At 42.9% G+C, this 11,031-nt stretch overlaps 1 protein-coding gene across 2 annotated transcripts; it reads right to left on the bottom strand.

Annotated features, from left to right (window-relative positions):
- Nucleotides 1-277: 277 nt before the first annotated feature.
- CLRN1 (clarin 1) lies at nucleotides 278-10,669 on the bottom strand. Of its 2 annotated transcripts, none has more exons than XM_065672655.1 (3): nucleotides 10,304-10,669; nucleotides 4,488-4,667; nucleotides 278-1,858 (listed from the first exon to the last, which is right to left on the bottom strand). In XM_065672655.1, exons 1-3 carry the CDS (start codon nucleotides 10,554-10,556, stop codon nucleotides 1,593-1,595), a joined length of 699 nt encoding a protein of 232 aa, XP_065528727.1. In that variant the 5' UTR covers nucleotides 10,557-10,669; the 3' UTR covers nucleotides 278-1,592. The 2 variants fall into 2 exon arrangements, with proteins under 2 accessions (XP_065528727.1, XP_065528728.1); XM_065672656.1 differs by having other exon boundaries at nucleotides 4,488-4,601.
- Between the last annotated feature and the right edge of the window lie 362 nt (nucleotides 10,670-11,031).

The raw sequence follows: 11,031 nt of genomic DNA, 5'->3' as shown, positions 1-11,031 counted from the left end.
CCTGAACCCCAAGTCAGGGGCTGCTCTCTTCTGCACAGCAAAAGGGATAGGAACAGGTTTATCTTCTGTGCTGAGGCAGGTCTGGGCAGTTCTACGTTTTACACATACAAACCAGCTTCTTCAAGGACTGGCAAGGATCACTTAGAAAGACACACACATATGAGCAGCCTGTGTGTCTGATCCCATACACTGCTGACCGCTGCCAAGCATAGCACTTCATGAAACATAAGGAACAAGAATTATGAAACATTACTCCTCATTATTTGCTGTATAATAAACAATACCATGAGACGTAATATATATTATGCATTAAGAAGATACATTGAGAAGAATATGCATATAAATCAGAAGAAAACAATTTAAAATCTTGCAGTAGCCCTTACACATTGTTAAAATCTAGGGAGATACGGTACCACACGGGGAGGCAGAGCTTCTTTGTGAAAGGGTTTGGGAAGTAGGGGTGTAGTTGACAAACCTTTTACTGAGAAACCCCAGCAATGTTTTGCTATTCATAGTAAAAGTATAAAAGATGACATAGAAGTCAGTAAGGTCATTGAAGCATATGGTTTTGTGAAGTGAATCCCAACATGATCTGGAGGATGACCATCCCCACAGGTGCTGGGGCAGATGCAGGGCGGGATTGCTTCTCACCCGCAGCTGTGCAGGAGCTATAGCTCCTGCAGATAAACGGGGAGCTCGGATAGAGGCTCTTACTCTGGGTACTTCCACTTCTGTTTGCTCTGAATGTTGTTTCTGTATCCTGCAAGGAGTGACTCATCTCCAAAGTACCCACATAGTCCCATGGAGGTAGTGTTTGGTGGTATAATGCTCTTTTGATGTATCTGTCTGTGACTGGGATGGCTTAGCTGTACCTGGGATGAGCAGTCTGGTTGCTTCGTCACTTGCAGAAGTTTAAGGGCGCAAGGGCTGGTGCATTCATCCAGTCTGGCTTCCTGCATACCCTGAAGTAGGGAACCTCGCTTGTTTTCTTTGTCAGTCTCTGCTGAGCTGTAGCATGCCTTGTAAGCTTGTCTGTTGTGTTACTCCAGTGCTGCTCTTTGCCAAAGGTCTTGGTTATGTTTATTTGTATTGTTTGATGAGAGAGAGACTGTAGGGCTATTTTCTGGGCAGGGTTCTTTATACTGACTGAGGCCTGGGGAGGATGCAGTGCAACATGGGGAGTGCACAGTAACCACTGCATCTGTACCTTCACAAAGGCTAAAGGGCAGAACTGCTGCTGGTGATGGCAGTGTTGCTGCTGGTGTGCCTCTATTTTCAACCCATTTATTTTAGTTTCCAGATCTAGCCCAATGCTATTGGTGTTCCCAGTTTTCTTCATACCAACTACTTTTCAAATATCTTACTGGTAAAAAGGGCAAATGCCTTGGTAAGGCCTTACCTTAAGAAAGAGAGGGTGTTTTGATCTAGATATTACCAAATAGCATGACTTGTTTATTGCATATGCCATATTGATGCTTGTTTGAATCCTTCACTTGTAAATTGCTAGCTCTAAAGAAATAATTTAAAGTTATTCTATCATCTGGTGGCTGTGATGGACCTCTCTGCTTGAAATGTTTTTAAATTACATAATTCTAATACATCAGGTCAGCTGCTCCAGTGATGGTCCCTGAATCTTTTGATTTTGAAAAGGGAAATTCAAATCCAGCAAATCGTATTAGCAAGGCATTCAGGAATTGCACCAGGGAGCAAACCAGGATGATCCAGAATGAATTTGCAAACTTTTCAGTGTGAGTCTTGAATATAAAACTTCCCTCTTTGAAATTAGCAATTTTCTCTGAAAGGTGGTGGATTTTCACTTCTGATGAGAATAGAATCATGATGAGACACCCACAGGAACCTGAAAAAGAGGGGGAGATGTTAATTATCTTGACAAGGCCACATGTTGTATGTCACAACTAAATACTGTATCGATAACGTTGTTATGGCCACTGTAACTTAGTGGGAATCCAAGTCAACAGCTATTGAAATTGGTAAGCTTTTTAAACTGAATTTGGCTTAGGACCAGTAATATTTAGCATGGCTGCTTTAGGGCCCTGATCCAGCAAAGCATCTGTGCTCTTTTTCAGCTTTAACCTGCTCTTTGTCTCATTGGATGTAACTGAATTGTCTGTATGTTTAAAATGAAATATGTACCTAAGTCCTTTATTAAATTATGATTGTAATATGTAATATCTTGTGAAGTAATGGTAAGTCATCTTGTCAGCCAAGCCAGCAATGCAGAGAATGGGCTTTACCCTCTCTAAGTGACAGAGGGACTGGGACAGTCTGTTATCCCTGCTGGCAGTGTTTTTCAGACAACTTTTACAGCAAGTTGCTCTCAGTCTCTCTCTCTCTGCTTTTCAGTCCCTTCCTTCCTTGAGAAAGTCTTGCTGGTGTAAGTGGTGATCTTGCTCACCCAGCTGAAAACCTCCCATCAAGGTGAATGTGAGCAGTTGCATCTCTGACCGTTTTTTACTTTCTTTGCTCTTTTCCCCCCCCGCCCGGTGCTCTTCCCAGTTCTGACCATATGCTGCGGATTCAAGATGCGGCCACACCTCTGGGTCCATGGGGCTTGTGGGCACCATCCCCTTTTTCTGCCAGGCTATGCAGAAGGGCCAGAGGTGCCCAGGCTGCCTGTCATGCTTCCTGTGGCTGCCTGCCCTTGCTGAGGATTTCAGCATATTATCTCTTAACTCCAATTTGGAAAAAAAACACATTTTGATACAGTTAAATCATTCATTGGGCCCACTGTAGGAGAGGATCTGGTTCGAAACCATCTTAAAAATCTGAAAGTGCACAAGTCCGTGGGACCTGATGGAATCCATCCGCGGGTCCTGAAGGAGCTGGCGAATGAAGTTGCTAAGCCACTGGCCATCGTATTTGAAAAATCATGGCAGTCAGGTGAAGTTCCCGACGACTGGAAAAAGGGAAATAGAACCCCCATTTTCAAGAAGGGGAAAATGGAAGACCCGGGGAATTACAGACCAGTCAGTCTCACCTCTGTGCCTGGCAAAATCTTGGAGCACATTCTCCTGGAAGGCATGCTAAGGCACATGGAAAACAACAAGGTGCTTGGTGACAGCCAGCATGGCTTCACTAAGGGGAAATCCTGCCTGACCAATCTGGTGGACTTCTATGGGGCTACAGAACTGATGGACAAGGGTAGAGCAGTTGATGTCATCTACCTGGACTTGTGCAAAGCGTTTGACACTGTCCCACACGACATCCTTCTCTTTAAATTGGAGAGATATCAATTTGATGGATGGACCACTCGGTGGATAAAGAACTGGCTGGATGGCCGAACACAAAGAGTTGTGGTCAATGGCTCGATGTCCGGCTGGAGACTGGTAGTGAGTGGTGTCCCTCAGGGATTGGTGTTGGGACCGGTCTTGTTTAACATCTTCATCGCTGACACAGACAGTGGGATTGAGTGCGCCCTCAGCAAGTTTGCCAATGACACCAAGCTGTGTGGTCCGGTTGATATGCTGGAGGGAAGGGATGCCATCCAGAGGGACCTCGACACGCTTGTGAGGTGGGCTGATGCCAACCTTATGAAGTTCAACCATGACAAGTGCAAGGTCCTACACCTGGGTCAGAGCAATCCCAGGCACAGCTACAGATTGGGCAGAGAAGAGATTCAGAGCAGCCCTGTGGAGAAGGACTTGGGGGTGCTGGTCGATGAGAAAATGAACATGAGCCGGCTTCAGTGTGCGCTCGCAGCCCAGAAAGCCAACTGTATCCTGGGCTGCATCAAAAGTAGTGTGACCAGCAGGTCGAAGGAGGTGATCCTGCCCCTCTACTCTGCTCTTGTGAGACCTCACCTGGAGTATTGTGTGCAGTTCTGGTGTCCTCAACATAAAAAGGACATGGAACTGCTGGAACAAGTCCAGAGGAGGGCCACGAGGATGATCAGGGGACTGGAGCACCTCCCGTATGAAGACAGGCTGAGAAAACTGGAGCTGTTCAGCCTGGAGAAGAGAAGGCTGCGTGGAGACCTCATAGCAGCCTTCCAGTATCTGAAGGGGGCCTATAGGGATGCTGGGGAGGGACTCTTCGTCAGGGACTGTAGTGACAGGACAAGGGGTAATGGGTTAAAACTTAAACAGGGGAAGTTTAGATTGGATATAAAGAGGAAATTCTTTCCTGTGAGGGTGGTGAGGGACTGGAATCGGTTGCCCAGGGAGGTTGTGAGTGCTCCATCCCTGGCAGTGTTCAAGGCCAGGTTGGATGAAGCCTTGGGTGGGATGGTTTAGTGTGAGGTGTCCCTGCCCATGGCAGGGGGATTGGAACTAGATGATCTTGAGGTCCTTTCCAGCCCTAACTATTATATGATTCTATGATTTTCCTGCCTAGCTTTATTTTGCCAGTTTGAAGTCAATGCAGCCATGGTTTGTAATATTGGTCTCATAGGCCAATAAATTGGCCAATGTAAGTGGCACACATGGACCAGCACCAGCCTGGCAGGCCAAGGGTGGGGTGGTACTTACATGCAATGAAGCTCCAGAGGTACAACCCAACAGGGCCATGCAGAGTTTCATATGGGCTGCCAAAAGCATTGAACATGAAGAAACCTGCTCCCACCAGAGCAAAGATGATCAGTACTGTACAGAAGAGAATGACACTAACATGGATACTTGCAGGGATAATTTTGAGCAAATCTGGAAAAACTAAAAACAGAATGAACAAAATGTTATTATACACACCAAGCAAAGTTGTTTCAGAATCAGGCCAGGGATTTCTTACTGCTTTGTGGTAATTATTTTAAATTGTGCTTTTTGAAATGCAACTGAAGATGAAAATGAAGTTACTAGAAACAGGTTTTCATGGATGTGTGGAGGCAGAAGCATTTTGTGAAGCTCAGAATTGTAGACTGGCCAGGAGACAGAGACCAGCTTAGGGAAACCCTCTCCTCCCCTTCCCAAGGGTAATTCCCTGTGCACACTATTCCCCTGTACATGGTACGATGTACACGGTGTACATCAGCCTCAAACATTGTTGGTTTGGAGTAGCGTGTGCTGTTTGCTTACATCTCATGTGCCTCAAGTGCACAGATGTTAGGGCTTGTCCCTTCATCTGCAAGGGAAGCAAAGAGTTGCTCCTGGCTGGGATGCTGATTGCCTTCCTATTTCAGAGCAGGGATTCTACCACTTTGATTAATACAAATATTCAGTGTTTGGTATGTTTATACCCAAAGAATATGTGGGTGTTTTCTGAAAACCTTAAGCAAATCTATGAGTTAAAAGGTCTATGTCCTGTTATGAAGAAACAGGAAATCATTAGTAGAGCTGCAATGCCAAGTACTGGAAGGTTAAATGTGTTGTGTAGTACATGTGGGTGGGAGATGCTCAAGGCTCCAGGAATGTTTGCTATCCAGGGAAGGTAACTTGTGAAGTTGTTTATAGTACAGAGGCTCCCTGTGAAAATCCACCAACAGTTATTGCTGGGGACATGTGGACACCTAAAGGGATCAGGGGTTTCTTAGCTCCTAGCCTTTAGCAATGTTCTAATTTTAGAAAACAGAAAAAGTATTTTTTATAAAAGTCCTTAAAAATAGAAGAGATGCATTTCATATCTCTTCTATATATAACGTACATACATTAATATCTTCAATTATGCCTAAAATGAAATATGATACTAAAGAGGGAGAAATGAATAAAGTTTACCCGAGAGTTATTTGCAATAAACTAGCTGAATGAGATTTTGAAAGAATAAGAAAATTTTCTAAAACCAAAATTTTCTCCTCTGTATTTCCCTAAATAAAACACTTGTGGAATGTTTTGTGTCTAGAAGCCCAAGGCCAAAAAGTTGACATGATAAATCAATGAGAAGAAACAGAGAAATCTTACAATAAAAAAATGGGGTACTGAGACAAAATAAGAGAGAACACATAAAATGAGGGTACAGATGTGAAGGCCAATGATGTGCCCTGCCATCAGGCGAGATGCCAGTTGTTTGCAGGAAAGCTTTGCTCTGGGGAGCTGAGAGTAAGGAGGCTGTGAGTACTGCATGTGTTACACAGTTAATGAAATGCTTTTACCACATGCTGTATGATTTTAAAGTTCCGAAAGCTGGAAACTTTTGCATCGGCTGCATTTGTCACTATCTCTTTTGTCCTAGTTGCTGCCCCATGAAAGCTTACGGAGAGGGTGTGGGGAGCAGTCCAAATGAAACAGGCATCTTTGCTCTTGGAGTCAGCATGAGGGCTGTGCTGGGTCCCAGCTATGTGCTACTATTTATATGAAGATTTAATAATGCTTTATTTTAGACATTTTTGTGCATTTTTATGCATCTTTTTAGCTACCCTTTCAAATTGTGATCCTACTTAGCTGGGCACAAGGGGATAGTCAATCAGGCTCAGTATGACAGAATAACTTTTAATCATTCATTTTTGTTTGGCAACAATGGGTATTTTAGAAGGAATCATTAAAAACACTTAACTGCTCCTGATACACAGGGGCACAATTAAAGTGGGGGTAATAATGCCTTGGCACTGCCTCACTGCAGCTGTAATGTGCCGAGACTAAAAAAGTCTCATATAAATTACTCTACCTTGTAAAATGTTTACCAGCAAACAGTTCTGCATCTTGCCATGCAGTGAACATGGTGAAGCAGGTAAGGTGGTGTCAAGCTCATTTATCTCCTGATTAAATGAAAGGGAAATTGAAGCAAATGTTTACAAACTGTTCTTTAAGCCATGTTAAATACCACCTTTAGCATTGGTGGTGGCAGTTGGGAGCAGAGAGGCACCAAGTGCTCATGGAGGACGATGGCTCAAGGGCCTTCACCAGGCACAGGGTTACTGATGACTACCTATTATCCAGTTTGGCCACTGGTACTCAAATTCCTTATCTCATTCTAATAAAACACAAAGGATGCTTTAGAAACTATATGTTGTGTTTATCGAACTTTATATTGCATATTTAATGAATTTATAAGCATAAGAGGCACTTGCACTAATAATGTGGTATAAGGTACAATTTTACAGTTGTACCATTTAGGCTAACAAAAAGGCTGAAAAGTCCCTGCCTGAGCAGAATTTCTACAAGGAAGAGTGTTAGTTCTTGCAATGCCACCTGATGTTTTGGGAGAACATGAAAAACTGTATTTAACAATTCTGTTTGTTTTAAGAAAAACACTTTGCTGCATTGTATTCGATCTTTCCCTTGGCACCTGCATTTATAGTTGTTTGTCATTAAAATCTTATGTGACATATCAGGAAAAATTAATTCCAGCAGCTATGTTGTCTAGAAAGAAAAATGTTCCTTCATTATAATGAATGAAATTGCGTCAGGTATGCATGCCAACGACCTTTAGAAAATGAACTGCTGACCCAGAAACTGATGAGAATCAGCAAGAGCAAATGAAGCAGAAGGCTTTCCCCAGCTGAACTGGGTTTGCTGGCAGAGCAAATTCATTTTACAATTAAAAGAGATATAGTGGTCAGAGGGGAGCATTTAATGGGAGCAAACATAGAACTAAATCATTTAGTCTATTTTCTGTGCCTTTTCTTAGACATGCTAAAGTGCACTTCAGCACATTACGCTATGCATGTGTATATTGTATTGGGTTGTCCTGTTTTTTGGGACACTCCCAGGGAGTTCCTGAGCCTGCTGTCTGGGCCTGGCCAGGTCTGCTGTGGCCCCAGGGAACGTGAACCAGCTCTTCCATTAAGTGGTCTCTGAAGTGAATGCCTCTAGTAGAGGCATATTTTGCTATCCACCCAATCACTGTTTCTAAATATAAATCCTATTTGTTGTGTTTGCTTTTTAATCAAATAAAATAGAAGATGATCTCAGAATAACTTATGAGGACAGCAATGTTTCCACCCTCAGCTGTCAGCAAAAGCCTGTGGAGGCAAAGCCTGCCCAGTGGAGCATTATGATCGGTACAACTGGGCTTGTGAAATTATTTAAGCTGTAAGAGGTCTCATTGGATGTATAGACAATGCCAAAGATCACCTTGTTGTGTTACCTTTTCAAAGTGCTATATAAAGGATACCAGTGCAGGCAAATGAAACTGACAGGATGGACTTGTAATGTTGTGTGTAAGACTTACTGAAATATCTCACTGTTAATACTTGGTGTGTATGGAAGGAGAATATAAGGTAAAAGAATGCTCCAATAAATAAACTTGGCTTCAGTTTTAGGTGGGCCAAGGCTCTGTGGCTGTGTTTCTGAGCCCAGTGCTTCAGCCTTGCCAGCTCTGCTGCTGCAGGTGATCATCTGCCGCTGCCTGGTGAGCCAGGATGTGGGGAGCAAGGCTGCTCTCTCTGGAGAAGGACATTGCTGTGTCACAGGCTTGTCAGCAGCTACACTTCTGACTCGGGGGGTCTCCAGCATGAGGTTAAAACAAGCCTTGATCCCAGATCCTGGGAACAGGCATGAAAGCATGTGCTTCAAACCTCATTTTCTCTGTCTGAAAATGAGAGCAGTGCTATTTACTAGACTGAATTATTCTTTTAATCTCCTTTATACAACTCTTGAAAGCCTTGAAGTTCTCTGAATATGTACGTTTGGCACTCATATTAAAGAAACTAATTTTTAACATTGTGCTGTGCAGTAGGATTCTGCAGTCCTGTATGAACAGTCAGGGTTTGTGCATATTTTTTACCATTCCAAAGTGGGCTGCTTAGCTGTAATCAGATACTTCACATTATTTCTTATAAACACAAATGTTTACATGTTTGTGTTTATATGCTCATTTAAAAATATACTCGTGAATGAAAGCATGGGGAAACTTGGTTACAAGAGACTTCTGTGAGTGTGGATAGAAAGTGTATGCCCATAGTGAGAGCAAACTCCATAAGCCTGGGGCACTTCTGATTGAAAATGATCTGCAGTAGTTTCACAGATCCAGGGCTTACCTGTATGTAGCATTGTGAGATGTTTAAAAATACATGATGATTCTTATTATTAAATCATCATAAACAAGCTGTGCATTCGTATTCTCTCTTGCACCTGTAATATTAATTCACACTGCCCACAAAATTAAAATTCTTTTGAAATGACTGCTACAATCACACTAGCAATATATTAAAATATTTCAGCCATAACAAGATGAAATGCACATATGAGAGCCTGAATGCAAGGCACATCAATGAAATGGTTTAAAAATATCCAAATAACAAATATGTGGAAAGAAAATTATTAGAAAGGCAAGCTAGTGAGCTCTCACCTGTAGCTGTTCTGGTGTGGGGGCTATCTGGGTGGCTGGGTTTAGTCCTGCCTTGTGCACCAAGCCAATATGAGCTGCTGTATGGAACCCAGACAAATTGCAGTCACAGAGCTGCTGATTGCTAGTGGCTTTGTCAGCTGTAGCTCACAGCAATGTCACCTACAGCAGAAAACTAATTCCTCAGGATTTAGTTGCCCCTCTGAAAATTCACCCCAGCCTATAGCCGAATATCTGCACACTGTGGTGGCAAACAAAGTGATGGAGAGAACTTCCTCTATATAAATAGACTAGCAGTAGAATTTAATTAGAGATGGGAAATTTTAATATCAAATTAATTTGGTCTACTACTTTGGAAAAATATTACATAATGAATAATTTGATACCTAGTCTGATAACAATTGCTTGCCTTAAATGACTCATTATTGGTGCTGTTTTAGCAGAATGCTTCTAAACTGTTCTGTAGTAACTTCAGGTGGTGTATTGTACACAGAACAAATGGTTGTTATTAACTGTTTAATGTGCTGCTATGTACAAACCATATTCATTTGATCACTTTGTTGTTATGCTTGAAGATGAATACATTATATTATATGTAAAACAAATCTTTGATAAAATTCTGTATGTCAGATACCAAGTTTAACTTGCACAACTGCTGACTACATGTCAGCTAGCATCAACCAGCAGCTCCTCCAGTTAATGCAGCTGCTTTGTTTCTCGACAGCAGCTGAGTGTATCTATGCCCCAACTCTTTCATGAGATTCTGCTAGATTAGTTCATTCTTTCATGATGGCACAGAGGACATAATATTGACACACATACGCAGGAGGATGAAAGAGATTAACTGAAAACCAGGAATTTACTCTTTTTTAAAGTATTAGTATAAGTCTTGCAATGTAGACATCTGTGTAACTGAAAATTAGATTGTTTGAAAATCTGAGTGTGACTTTACTAGTATCAGAAAATAAGTTATTTGTACCTGAAGATCAGAACACTAACAGCAGCATTTGCTTTAGCATATTTCGTGGTCATTAGGTTCTGTGTGAGCAAGAGGATGCTGGGGCAGCATCTCTCTGCTCCCGCAGCTGTCAGCAGTGTGGTGCTAAATAATTCAAATGCTATTATTACTCACATGAAAACTGGAAAGGTCTCCCCCCGAGCCCACACTGTCTCACACGCTCGCCATAGAGAAGCCCATACTGGATTTCGCCAATGAACTTCTCCAGCTCCTGGCCAGTGGCGTTGACGAGCAGGGCTCCAGTCTTGCAGAGTATCGTTCCCTTAACCCACAGCTGTGTGCTGATGGCTGCCGCCGTCCCCAGCGCACAAGCAAAGCTCAGCACCCCAGCTATGCAAAAGATAATTTTCTTCTGCTGGGCTGGCATGGTGGCGTGTGAGTCCTCCGAGGGATACAGCTTTCAGCAAGGCAGCGACAAGTTCTTCATCAGCACGGCAAACAGCCAAGCTTCCCAATGAGAGACCAGGCACCCAGCCAGCCCTGCTCACAGCCAGAGCTCTCTCCTTGAAAAGCTTCAGCTGCAGACCTCTACAATGCACACGCTTCCTGGAAGATGCTGTAAAGGTTCTTCTTCCTTGTTCCCTTCTGTATGGCTTTAGCTTGTGCACTGATCTTGTAAAACAAGCTGGAAAACAGAGTAGTTTGTAGAATGTTTCAGTGCCTTCTGTCACTGGATAACAAGGGTTTAAGATGACAGATCTCTGTAATTTGATGAGTGCTCTGCTCTTTCCAGCCCCCTGCCTAATAGGGCCTTATCCTAATAGGGTAAGCAGGGGATCTCAGAGACAGGTTTGGCTGCTGCATCTGATCATCTCAGAAAAGGAAGTTTTCAGAGGGTTTTG

This window comes from Lathamus discolor, chromosome 3 (assembly GCF_037157495.1).
Source record: "Lathamus discolor isolate bLatDis1 chromosome 3, bLatDis1.hap1, whole genome shotgun sequence".
Taxonomy (NCBI): Eukaryota; Metazoa; Chordata; class Aves; order Psittaciformes; family Psittacidae; genus Lathamus; species Lathamus discolor.
The sequence above is the reverse complement of the archived record's forward strand: the minus strand, read 5'-3'. Positions and strand labels throughout refer to the sequence as shown.